At 39.5% G+C, this 13,842-nt stretch overlaps 1 protein-coding gene across 10 annotated transcripts in view; it reads right to left on the bottom strand.

Moving 5' to 3' along the window:
- MGA (MAX dimerization protein MGA) overlaps window positions 1-13,842 on the bottom strand; it is a 118,660-nt gene that overhangs the window by 36,509 nt on the left and 68,309 nt on the right. For 9 of the 10 annotated variants that reach the window (XM_055130552.1, XM_055130555.1, XM_055130556.1 and 6 more), the window contains exons 6-12: window positions 13,565-13,696; window positions 13,285-13,389; window positions 12,257-12,918; window positions 10,313-10,658; window positions 4,479-4,705; window positions 2,224-2,400; window positions 1,171-1,243 (exon numbers count right to left, since the gene is read on the bottom strand). In XM_055130552.1, coding sequence (XP_054986527.1) covers window positions 1,171-1,243; window positions 2,224-2,400; window positions 4,479-4,705; window positions 10,313-10,658; window positions 12,257-12,918; window positions 13,285-13,389; window positions 13,565-13,696 — 1,722 coding nt within the window. Of the gene's footprint in view, window positions 1-1,170; window positions 1,244-2,223; window positions 2,401-4,478; window positions 4,706-10,312; window positions 10,659-12,256; window positions 12,919-13,284; window positions 13,390-13,564; window positions 13,697-13,842 lie in introns of those variants that run through there. The other variant, XM_055130562.1, reaches the window with a different exon arrangement.

Genomic DNA, 13,842 nt, shown 5'->3' with positions numbered 1-13,842 from the left:
CCATGGTAACACCTCTAATAGCGATTGGAGGCCGCCCTAAAAACCTCCATCCCTCTCGGAGAGCCCGGCAAGCTACTGAGAATATTGAGCCCGCACGGCAGAGCCTGGCAAGCTACCCGTTGCATATTCGATATGCCAACAACAGTAACAACAATTGGCCTCATCCACCTGTCACCAAAAGAGCCCCCAATATGGCAGCGTTAAGAAAGATGAGCAAAGAGAGGCTGAAAAACTCTTGAAGACGAACTAGACTGCCAAAATAAAGAAAGACTAAAATGACTGTCTGTACTTTCAACGCACAGACACTGACTATAAATAAACAAGGCTTATTTAGTATAGTTTGCTTCTGCTATCTTCTATAAACAAAGATACCCTTCAGATGCTCTGTAACCTGTGAAAGTGCACTCCTAGTTTCTACTGCAAATACTTAAGATTATTTATTTCTCTAGATGAAACTTTCCCACTCCTATTATACAGATCATTCAAATCACCAATCTATACTAGACAGCTATATTTCTGGACCAAAATCTCACACCCAATGTGCTACAACAGTTACAGGAATAGTTCAGGATACAGATCCCTTCAGCCTTCATGGTGGTTCTGCTCTCAACTTCTGTTTACCCCAGTAGCCTCATCAACTTAGCTCAATTTCCCACAGAAACATTATTACATTTGTGTATACCATGCCATCATAAAGTTAAGTTACATAATACTATAGTCTTACAAAGTAAAACCAAAAACAAACAAATTAACTCCCTCCTCATTACTTCTCATCATAGTAATTCTGGCAGCAGTCACCACTAAATAAATCAGTGCATTTCTCTAACACTGAAAGGTAATGGCAATCTGAGGAAAAATTTTAGTAACTACTGATGTTAACATTGTCAAGGTTTTTGAGAGATTTAAAAAAAAAATCACAGAGCACATTCTAAACATCTTTTGCAATAAAATACCTTACTGATATAAATTTTATTTCTTAGAGCTGAATGATAAAGAATGATAGGATGGAAAAGACTTATCCTTCATCTGTCTCAATTTAGAAGAACTTAAAAAAGGGTAGGTAGACATATTCTAGATTGGACAGGTGTTTTTGGTTTTCCTTTCCTCATTTTTATAATCCACTATAATTACTATCAAGTAATAAGAAATCATATGACCTATCAGTCTGACCTTGTGATTTATCAGAATCATCCTCTAGGTCACAGGTGACTGGTTTCAAGGACTGCTGTTCAGAATCATGCTCCTGGGGAAATAACAGAGAATACTTCAACACACACTTAATAATAAGAGACAGACTAGCTTATAAATACAAACTATCAAAGAATCCTGAAATAGTATAAAGATTAAAATACTAACCAGCTTTGGATCTAGATTCTCAGGTGCCATTATCATATTATATACAACCCTCTGCAAAACCATGCAGTTTTACTTTCTAATGTCTTTGGTAGTGACTGAGCCACCAAGAAAACAATTTACACTACACTTGATAATTTATTCTAGTAAGGAAAAAGAGCTGGGGCTGGAGCGATAGCACAGCGGGTAGGGCATTTGCCTTGTATGTGGCCAACCTGGGTTCAATTCCCAGCATCCCATATGGTCCCCTGAGCACCACCAAGAGTAATTCCTGAGTGCATGAGCCAGGAGTAACCCCTGTGCATTGCCGGGTGTGATCCAAAAAAAGAAAACAGGAAAAGAAAAAAGAGCTGGTATTTAATGAAATAAGCTCCAGTAATTTAGAAAATTTAATAATACGAAAAGAGGTAAGTCCTGATAATCACAGAAAATTTTACTAAAACCATAAATTTAAAATTCTGAAGGAATGTTTTTGTTTTGTTTTGGGGCTATGCTCAGGGGCAACTCCTGGCTCTGCAGTCAAGATACTACTCAGAATCAGGAATAGTCCCTGAGCACCACGAGTTTGTGTGTGTGTGTGTGTGTGTGTGTGTGTGTGTGTGTGTGTGTTGTGTGTGTGTGTGTGCGTGTCTGTCTGTCTGTGTCTGTGTGTGTTGGGGGGGTAGCCCCCCAAACAAACAAAAAAACCTAAGGGACCAGCTTAGGTACATACAAAAAAAATAGATAAATAGATAATTCCTAAACTTAATACTGAAGCCTTCTCCACACCACAAAAATTACTCTATATTATCTTGATATTAATGCAAATTCTAATACCAGCAATAGGAAATTAGAAGTTAAAAAGAACAAATTATATAAGAAGTGACTCACCTTTGTACTACAGTCCTCAGGATTAGAATGACATGAGTCCTGGGGCTGAAATGCTGGGGATGGTAATGGCGATGATTTTTTCTGTTCCTCCTTTCTTCTTTCATAGACTCGAACTCGAGCACAAGTCATCATGCTTTCAAAGTACAGGTAGACTGGGTCTTTGTCCTCTTCCCGAATCTGTAAGTTTCATACAACAAAACATTCCATACATGGGGGAGGTAGGTGGAGTGGATTAGACTTCAAAAGGAAAGGGATGATCTTGGTTTCTATTGTAACTGTTAAGGCAAACTTTTTAAGTGCCATAAATCACCCCCAGTTGATCAACACACTGTGTGTGTATGTGAGTGTGTGAGTGTGAGTGTGTGTGTGTGTGTGTGTGTGTGTGTGCGCGCGCGCGCACGCGAGCTCACACATGGGTGCGTGCTGGGGGGAGGGTGGAAGGAGGTCGACATCTGATGGTGCTCCTTACATGCTCAGGTGACCATATGGCACCAGGGACGGAACAAAGGCCTGCTGCATGCAAAGCACACACCTAGCTAGTTAAGCTCTCCCTCCTGATTCAACAAGTAAAATTCTGAAGTGCAACAGCTTAAAAGATAACTCAAGAATCTGAGCTCAATCCCTGGCACAATAAGGTACCCTGAGAACCAGCAAGTATAGCTCTGATTACCCCTGAGTCACAGGTCTGGATACAGGCTTGAGCACCAGAATCACCAGGCCCACATGGCTGGCCAAGGATGACCAGGTATGGTCCCTCAGTGCCAAAGTACTACTGAGGGCCCTCCAACCTCCCCACAAAAGTCCTAAGTGAAAATTTTAAAATTAAATAGGACAAATACAGGATCGGAGCAAAAGTAAAGTCAGTAGGGCATTTGCCTTATATGCAGCTGGCCTGGGTTTGATCCCCAGTATCCTGTATGGTCCTCCAAGCACCACCAGAGTAATTCTTGAGTACACAGCCAGGAGTAACCCCTGAGTACTACTGGGTATGACCCCAAAAAGGAAAAAAAAAAAGTACAAGTACAATTTACATGTGCTAAATCATGGAGCAGACAATTCTCTTTGGATACTTCAGGTCACACGAGAACTGTGTTTCTCAAATTATCTGCACTTCATATTTGAAAGTCAGTGCAAAAGCTGGAGAGACTACATAGTAGGTACAGCGCTTGCTTGCATGGAGCTGAGCTGGGTGCCCCCAAACCCAAAGAACTACTGGGAGTGGTCCCAGTACTGTTCCACCCACCTACCCCCTGACCCAAAGAGCAAGCTATTTTTAAAAAAGCATTTTACTAATATTTTCTACCAATAATATGCATAGTACTTCTAATGAATTGTTTACAAGAATAAAAGTGTCTTTGTTATGTTTTTCAGGACATCTGGAGATGCTCAGAGGTTATTCCTGGCTGAGCTCAGGAATTAATCATCACAGTGCTCGAAGTACCATATGGGATGTTGCTGGGCCTGCTGAAGGCAAGGTGGGAACCCTACCCATTGTACTATCTCTCGAAACCTGGAATAAAGGTTATTTTTAAAACTTGTGCAAGTTGGGGGCTGGAGTGATAGCACAGTGGGTAGGGCATTTGCCTTGCACGAGGGCCAACCCGGGCTCGATTCCCAATATCCCATATAGTCCCCTGAGGACAGCCAGTGGTAATTCCTGAGTGTAAAGCCAGGAGTGACCCCTGAGCATATCTGGGTGTGACCCAAAAAGAAAAAAAAAAATTATACCAAAGGAGGCCAGAGGGATAGTATAGCAGGTAGAGCACTGCCCTTGTACACAGCTGGCCTAGGTTTAATTCTTGGCCCCACAGATGGTCCTCCAGCCCTGTCAAGAGTGATCTCTGACCAAAGAGGCAAAGTAAACCCTGGACACTGCCAGGTGTGGCACCAAAACCAATAATAAAATAAAGAAGTAACTATTATTGGGGTTGGGGAAAGATAACTCAGTGGGCTAGTGCACATGCTTTACATTCAGGAGGCCTTGGTATGATTACCAAGTGATCCCAAGAATTGAGTAAAGGAGGAACTTCTGAGCAAACACAGGTATGTAATACCCCTGACAAAACAAAACAAAAATGACTATTCATTTCTATTTCTATTTCTGTACCATTTTTTTCTGGTGCCAGAAAGTTCATTAAATTCAGAAGAAAAAAAAAAAAGATGGCTTACAGGAATTTTTTTGAGAGAAAAATAATCCATACTATAAGCCAAAAATCTGATCTTAACTTTAATTAAAGAAAAAATTCCAAGCTTACCACAGGATTTGGTTTGGGAGTATATGCACGTGCAGATTTAATACCAGTGAGCGGTTTGCCCTTTACAGTGGTAGAAAGAACTTCTGGTTGAGGCAACAACAATGGTTTCACAGGCTCAATGACTGAAGGTGTTGGGATATAAACTGGCTCTGGATCTATTTCTCCTTCCACTTTTACCCATAATGGGTAATGTCGAACTGGTTGTTCCGGCTCTGTTTCACATATAGCTTAAAAAGAAGAATAAGAGTTTTAGGTGCCTTTAGCAACAAAAGCTTACTAAGGTATATTGCCAAAATAAAATACGCTTCTTCATAAATAATACTATTAAGATAATAGACATACTCTAAAAAAACTGTAAAGCCTTTTTATTCCCCTTGCACCTTTATTAACCAATATTTACTGAATAGCAATTATAAATCAAGTACTGTTTTAAACAGAAATGTTTAAAAGAATGAATAAAGAAGAAAGTTCTTCTTCGGGGCTGGAGCGATAGCACAGCGGGTAGGGCGTTCGCCTTGCACTCGGCCAACCCGGGTTCGATTCCCAGCATCCCATATGGTCCCCTGAGCACCGCCAGGGGTAATTCCTGAGTGCAGAGCCAGGAGTAACCCCTGTGCATCACCAGGTGTGACCCAAAAAACCTCCCTCGCCCCCCCAAAAAAGAAAGTTCTTCAAGCTGGAGAGATTACTCAAAAGGCTGAAGTCCATGCTTTGTAGGCAGAAACCCAGGGTTTGATTCCGGCATCACATGGTTCTTCAAGCAGGTGCCTGGACCATTCCTGAGCATTACTAGTTGCAGTACAAAAGCAAAAAAATGAGGAGCCAGAGTGATAGGACAGCGGTTACGGCGTTTGCCTCGCAATGCGGCTGATCCGGGTTCGGTCCCTGGCACCCCATATGGCCCCAGAGCCCAGGCGGGAGTGATGTGTGATGAGGTTGAGATCTGAGGTCGGGTAAACCATACATATGGAATTTGATCTTGACTGATTGTAAAGGTGGGAGCTATGAATAACTCTGTAAATTACAGTACCTCAATAAAAAAAAATTAAAAAAAAAAAGCAAAAAAATGAAACAAAAACAAAGTTCTTGCCTTCACAAAGTTTATAAATCAGTGTGAGAAAATGAATCAAGCAAACATGTAATTATCAAGTAAGTACTGTGAAGTATAGCAAGATTGGTTTGGAATAAAAAATTAACAGTTTGGGGCTGGAGTGATAATACAGTGAATAGAGAGTTTGCCTTGCATATGGCTGATCCAAGTTTGATCTCTGGCATCTCATACAGTTTCCCTGAACATTGCCAGGATTAATCCTTGAGTGCAGAGCCAGGAGTAACCCCTGAGCATCACCAGCTATGGCCCAAAAACCAACCCTCACCACTAAAAACAAAAAACAAAATAGAAAAAAAACGCACAGAAAATGGCAAGAATGTAAAAGAATGGGCCTAAGTCATCGACATAAAATTTGTGACATCAAATAAATGAGTCATACGTAGCTTCAAAAACAGGCACAGAAAAACCTTATATCTATTATGTAGGCTAATCCTAAGTAGAAAGATGGTCTACATATCAAAAACAATAACAACAAACCTTGGAAAAGCAGAATCTATCCAGAGTTACCAAATTATTAGATTTAAATATCCAGTGTTAACATTATATATGCTACGATGAAATAATAGTAAGAGTGACATCATACCAGAAAAACCAGAAATACTTAGAAGTCAGAAAAATATGGACTCAAATCCCTAATACCCAACGCCATACAAATATGACCTCAAGGGGCTGGAGCATATCGGGTAGGGCGTTTGCCTTGACTTGGTCGATGCAGGTTCAATTCCCATATGGTCCCTCGAGCACCGCCAGGACTAATTCCTGAGTACATGAGCCAGGAGTAACCCCTGTGTAAAGCCGGGTGTGACCCAAAAAGTAAAAAAACAAAATCAAATATGACCTCACAGGGCAAGTTACTTAATGCTTGCTACTGCTAAGTATTATTATTATTATTATTATTATTATTATTATTATTATTATTATTATTAGGCTGGAGCAATAGCACAAAGAGTAGGACATTTGCCTTGCATGTGGCTGACCTGGGTTTGATTCCTCTGCCTTCTTGGAGAGCCCGGCAAACTACCGAGAGTATCTCGCCTGCATGGGAGAGCCTGGCAAGCTACCCATGGCATATTCGATACGCCAAAAACAGTAACAAGTCCTACAATGGAGACATTACTGGTGCCCACTCGAGCAAATTGATGAGCAACAGGATGACAGTGATACAGTGATATAGTGATTATTATTATTATGTGGTTTTTTAGTAAGCTCTCTAAATGCCAAAATTTATTAGTGCACTTATAAGCTGAAGATTCTTTATAATACAAGACTAATATTTATTTCTACTTGATTTTAGAACTGGACGCATCCCAGAGGAACATACATGTAATATGTGCTCTCTACATCCCCAGTCTTAACCAAATTACTTATTTTTGTTTTGTTCTATCCAGGCCACACTCGGCAGTCTATAGGGCTTACTCCTGGTGGTATTCAGAGGACCAAAAATGGTGCCAGGAATCTAATCCCAGTAAGCCACAGCAAACACCTTATACACTGCACTGTCTCTTTTTTCCTGACCATGTTATTTCTTTCTTTCTTTTTTTTTTTTTTGCTTTTTGGGTCACACCCGGCGATGCACAGGGGTTGCTCCTGGCTCTGCACTCAGGAATTACCCCTGGCGGTGCTCAGGGGACCATATGGGATGCTGGGAATCAAACCCAGGTCGGCCGCGTGCAAGGCAAACGTCCTACCTGCTGTGCTATTGTTCCAGCCCCTGACCATGTTATTTCTTAACAGTAAGTCTTATGTCTTCTTGAAGATAGTCTTCTCAGCATCTTGATCTTTACTTTCAACTAGACTGGTAGCTTTCAAATCCTGCAACATTGTTTAGTTGTCATCCAAAAACTGTTTTTCCCCCTCATCCTAAAATTGTTTTTTCCCTCAAAGGGGTCTACTCTTTGTAATTTAATTTTTATTTTCTGCAGCATAGCCTCAATGAAGTCACCAGGACTCTGTGTTTTTCCCACATCACTGGATGTTAAATATATACCCTTATTTTAAGCATATACTTGACTTGTAATTTGGTTGCTAACAGTTCTTTGTTATAGAACTCATTTATTCAATCTCTACCACCATTTCTGATCTCTCACACAAACCACAAAACAACTCTCAATCCAGACTCAAGATACTGCTACTATAAAATAACAATTTTTAATTTATTATTCATTCACTTCTGAACCTGTTTATTCCAATGCAGAGACAAGGGTGACTGGAAGCTATGCCAACAGTTCAAGTACATAGCAGAAATGAACCCTATACAGGAGAGTCTTCCGTGGTAGAGTATACTCAGTCACAGTCACAATCACAATTTTTGGACAATTTAGACACTGAATGAACTTAATATGCACATCTTTAGGATATGAGAGGAAGTCAGAATATCCAAAGAAAACTCATACGGACAGACATGGTGAGAATATGTAAGCTTCACATGGAGTAGTGTCTTCAGATGAAAATTTTTTTGTTATCCAACATTAGAAAAGATATGGATTTATTTGCTATGCACAAAAATTAATCACCCACTCTGATTATAAACTGCCAAAAGAAGGAATTTCTAATAAATTTAAAATGGTATTTTCAATTATATGCAAAATCATATTAAATATACTTAAATAGAAAAATACCAGAAAGGAAAAAAATATTTAAACTTGGAAAAAAAAAAACACAACACCACATTTGATGCCCAGGTCTCCAGAAATGACCCTAAGCATGGAGCCAGGAGTAAGCCCTAAATACAGCTGAGGATACTCCCTCACCCCCAAAGGTATACAATATAATGCTCAACTGTCATGTTTTTATTCTGCCCTGAATACTCCTATCACCCAACCTTTCAGTATCAATACTACAAACTACAATGCCCAAAAGCGGGAGGGGAGAGTGAGAGAGAGTAAGAGAGAGGGAGAAAGAGAGAGGGAAAGGGAAAGAGGGGGAGGGAGAGGAGAAAATCGCCTGCCATAGAAGCAGGCAGTGGGTGGAGGGTGAAGGAGGGAACCTGAGGACACTGGTGCTGGTAAATGTACACTGGTAGAGGGATGGGTGATGGAATACAGTATCATGAACAGCTTTATAAGGGTCTATCTCACAGTGATTCAATAAAAAAACTTAAAAAACAAAAAAAAGTCCAAAACTGTGAAAAGACCTGGACCATTTGACATAAATTCTACTTAGTGATACCCTATAATTCCATAAGTGTCCTAAGTTTTGTATGCAGAATTTCCTACACTACTCAAGAATACAAAAATTAGAGAATAAAACTATTCTGCAATAGCAAAAAAAAAGCTTTACCATTTTAGCAAATAAAAATGTTCTATTTGCATACCAAAAAAAAAAGAAGAAAAAATGTTCTATTCCTCCCTGCCATAAATATTGAATCTACTAGCAAATACATAACTTCATTTCTTTACATAGACAAGTAAATATTTTATACTTTTCTACACAGGCGCTTGTCCATGTGGGTCTCTGTAATACCGCGACTAATAAATTAGTCAAGTGACCAACAAAAAAAAAGAGGGGAAAAAAAAAAGGAAAACACTCCTATCACTCATTGAATGACTCAAACTGACAAATCCTGTGGAAATTTCTTCCTTTGAGGAGGCTGTGGAGAGAATGTGTAAACTCTATAAACTCTATTGTGATCATCATCATTTCACAATGTAAATATATACCAAACTGTCAACTGTATGCTTATATGCATAGCACAGCGGGTAGGGCATTTGCCTTGCACACAGCCAATCTGGGTTCGATTCCTCCGTCCTTCTCGGAGAGCCCAGCAAGCTACCAAGAGTATCCCGCCCACGTGGCAGAGCCTGGCAAGCTACCCATGGCGTATTCAATATGCTAAAAAACAGTAACAAGTCTCACAATGGAGACATTACTGGTGCCCGCTCAAGCAAATCAATGAACAATGGGGTGACAGTGCTACAGTGCATAGTTGGTGAGAAAAAAAATGATGAATTATTGATTGTATTTTTATTCAGAGAACATACTGATTGGGGGTAAAAGAGGAAAGAATAAACAAAAAAGATGAAACCTTAAGAGCATTCCATAATCCAAATGAAAAAAATAATTTAGCACCATAAAAGGTAATTTTTAAGAGAAAATTGGTTAAAAGTGCAATTTTATACATATACATGAATCATACAAACCATGTATCACTCAAGGGTAATAAAAATCCTTATCAGATCACTAATCAGGACTGGAAAGAATACTTCAAAAAGATTTCCAAATAACCTACTTTAAAAATATATATATAAAGTACCAGGAGGTTGTCTCCATGGCTTGGAGGCTGGTCTCTCATTCTGGGCAACTCAGAGAAAGGAACATCAAGTAAAATGTAATTGGAGGTCATGTGGGGGAAAGATGATGCGGGCCCAATATAGACTAGAGACTGAACACAATGGCCACTCAACACCTTTATTGCAAACCACAACACCTAATCAGAAAGAGAGAACAAAAGGGAATACCCTGCCATAGTGGCAGTGTGGGGTGGGGGGAGACAGGACTGGGGAGGGGGGAGAGGGATGTTGGGTTTACTTTTGGTAGAGAATGGGCACTGGCGAAGGGATGGGTTATCAAACTTTGTAAGGGAGAAACATGAGCACAAAAATGTATAAATCTGTAACTGTACCCTCACGTTGACTCACTAATTAAAAATAAACTATTAAATTTAAAAAATATATATATATAACCTACTTTGCTTAAAAACAAAAAAAGTTCTCTCAATACTCACTGTATTCCAACTTCTTTCTCTTCTTTTTCTCCTTCAGTTGTTCTTCTTCCTCCTTGGTTCCCTCTTCTTCTTCTCTTGGCTCCTCTCCCAAAGTTTCATAAAATACTGAATCACGATGCACACCCTTCCTCTGGAAGTGCTTTGTTTTGGATCCCCCTTTCACTAGCACAACTTTCCGTTTCAAACAAGTGCAGCCAAACATGCAATCTGGTCGGCGGCAGTGAGCAGGCTGGCGCTTCTCCAAGGCTAGACTGGCACATACACATCCCAATCGACAGAAGTCATTGTTGCATGGAGGGGCTCGCTTCCTTATGATTGTATGAATAGGTTTAGTTTTGAGAGATGCCTAAAGTCAAAATAAGAAATTGCAAATGTATGTCATCAACTTTAAATACCATCAACAAAGTCAATACAGAGTGAAGAAATACATGATTCATATTTCTAACTAAATATGACTTCATGAGATTAAATAAAATAACATCTAGTCATATCTTGGTGGGACTTCACAGATTCTAAACACTAATATCACAAGATAATCAGAGATTCCAAGGACAGAACAGGAATATAACACCAGGATTCTGAGAAATCTCCCAATCTAACACATAACACAGAGAAGAAAATACTCTAATCAATGGCAAGACAAAATATCAACAAATCTGAGTTTTCTCAATAGAAATCACATAATACTCTAAGGGAATATTAAGTATTAAATTGATAAATTTATGGGTCATATCCACTATTTCATAAATATTTGCTGAAATATAGGCCCTCTCGTTTACATGTCTATGTCACAATAGCAGCAAACTTGATTATAAAAGCATATAATCTGGGCTGGAGCGATAGCACAGCGTGTAGGGCGTTTGCCTTGCACGCGGCCGAGCCGGGTTCGATCCCCAGCATCCCATATGGTCCCCTGAGCACCGCCGGGAGTAACTCCTGAGTGCAAAGCCAGGAGTAACCCCTGTGCATCTCTGGGTGAGACCCAAAAAGCAAAAAAAAAAAAAAAAGAAAGAAAGCATATAATCTGCAAAACGTAAAATATTTACTATCTATCCTTTTCCAGAAAGTTCGCTGGCCTGCTCTATGGTAACAAAGGAACACAGTATTTGCAATAAAATACTTAGAAGAAATATTTAGAAATATCTAGAAATAAAAATATTTGCATAAAAACATATAGCATTCCCTATTATCAGATAAACCATAGCTCTAAAATTTAGTTAAAGAATAAAAAATTAAAAAGCCAGGAGAGAGCTCACTAGGCTGCAGTGCATGCTTTACAAGAGGAGGCCCAGATTCAATTCCTGGTACCATATGGTTCCCTAAGCAGGGCCAGGAACAACCCCCAGGCACAGAGCCAGGAGTAGTCCGAAGCCCCATGCATGTGGACACAAAACAAACAAACAAAAAAGAGCCCAAGACAAAAAAAAAATTATTCACATTTTTGGAACCAGAGATATAGTATAGCAGGAAGGGTGGCTGACCCGGGTTCGATCCCAGCATTCCATGTTTCCCAAGCCTGCCAGTAGTGATTCTTGAGAGCAGAGCCCGAAGTAACCTCTGAGCACTGTCAAGTGTGGCAGAAAGGGGAGAGGAAGGCAAGGGAGAGGAGATCTACAAATGTAAAAGATAACTACATAGGGGCCGGAGCGACAGCACAGTGGGTAGGGCGTTTGCCTTGCACGTGGCCGACCCGGGTTCGATCCCTGGCATCCCATATGGTCGCCCAAGCACCGCCAGGAGTAATTCTTGAGTGCAAAGCCAGGAATAACCCCTGAGCATTGCTGGGTGTGACCCAAAATGAAAAAAAAAAAAAAAAAGATACCTACATAGCTAATAGTAAAATTAAATGTCTACCTAATCTTCTGAGAGGCCATTTCTTCTTTCCTACCGAAACAAATTCTATCTAACCAAGCATTAATATAACTCAAGAAAACATAAACTTACTTGAGCAGTAAGGAGAGTTGTTAAGGATATATCGGCTCGCTCTTCGGTAATATAGGTCCTTGGTTTTCCTTCCCAAAGTGCACAGTCTTCCAGATCCATTAGCTTCACCTGAGACTTAGACAAGCCTACAGGGCGAGTTCCCTGCTGCTGCTGTTGCTGCTGGTTGTGTGTCTGTCGCAAATTAATCTGCTTTGGAAATGTATTTTCATCTAAACCTGATGCAACAAAGTTATTCACATCATTTTCTGAGATGGAGCTTGAAGAGTTCTTGGAAATTTTATCTCCTGGAGTCATTTGATTATGTTTCTGCTTTGGTGAAATAGGGTATGGTAAAATGGATTTATAAGATGACTTAGTTCGGTTACTGAAAGTGGGCTGTTTGTTTTGGGACTTCCCCTTTCTCGAGGCAGGGGGTGCTGAATGAGGCTTCAAAGAATAAGAGGTAGAAGGGGAAACAGTAGATTGCTTCTTTAGTACACTATCAAGTGTCCGTACATAGCTGGTACTCTTAGTAGGAAGTTGGTATACCACAGGAGAAGTGGGAGCATTGGCAGAGAAACCCATACTTGTTTCCATCAGCTTGCCTTCATTTTCCAAATATTCATCTAGCTTATCACTGCAGAAAGCAGACCGATTTTTCAGTGAACCTTCTGCGTTTCCACCTATAAATAAGGAGATAGATAATAAATCTAGGGTGCTTAAAGAAAAGTATATATAAAAAAAGACAAGAACCATTATATTACAAGCTACTCAATTTCTTAAGTAGAATGAATGGGTGAATATAGTAACTAATGATGCTTTTATAACTTCAGAGTAATAGAAAGTAGAGTTTGAAAAGGCTTCAGGTATTGCTTGAATCTAATACAGTAGGGATTCTTGATAGGGATCAGAGAACACAGAGAATGATAAAAAAATAGCAAGATACTTTTTCCTTCCTTTCTTTCCTTCCTGGAAAGAGACAAAAAAATGACAATCATACTTAATTTTAGCACATCTGGCCACTTGTCACAACATATTTAGCTGATTACCTTCATTCCTAGATGCAGAAGCATTCTGAAACTTTCCCCTCCACCCTTTGATCTTGGTAAAGTCATTAGTCTTGCCTGTTCTAGAAACAAAGGGAAATCCAGCATCTATAAAAGAAAAAGTAAAAGATGACCAAAAAAATATTTTTTCATTTAAAAATAATATAAAAATCATTCTTAAGGTAACCAACAGAAAAAGACTTCAGAATATCTTAACTGTCTCTAACAAAAGTAGCTTCTTATATCACAATTATGCTTAACTTTATAAATACAGTACACTTACCAGGAGAGGCAGGATTGGTTCCTGTAAGGTTCCAGAAAGGAAAACTATTAGCTGGAGCCAAAGGTAGCTGTACTCCCAAGTATTTAAGATCAATGCTCATCATTGGATCCACTGAATTCAATTTTAAGCCAACTACAAGAAAAAATACCACAGATTATGTTCTTTTTTTAATGTGAGAAACCTAAGAGAGATCCAAGATACAGTGAGAAGCAAAAATGATGAAAAGTGGCAAAAAGACTTTAAAATGACACTATGATCCTCACCCCTTGGCATTATGT

This window comes from Sorex araneus, chromosome 3, assembly GCF_027595985.1.
Source record: "Sorex araneus isolate mSorAra2 chromosome 3, mSorAra2.pri, whole genome shotgun sequence".
NCBI classification, from domain to species: Eukaryota; Metazoa; Chordata; class Mammalia; order Eulipotyphla; family Soricidae; genus Sorex; species Sorex araneus.
Note: the sequence above shows the minus strand (reverse complement) of the source record. Positions and strands in the feature narration are given on the sequence as shown.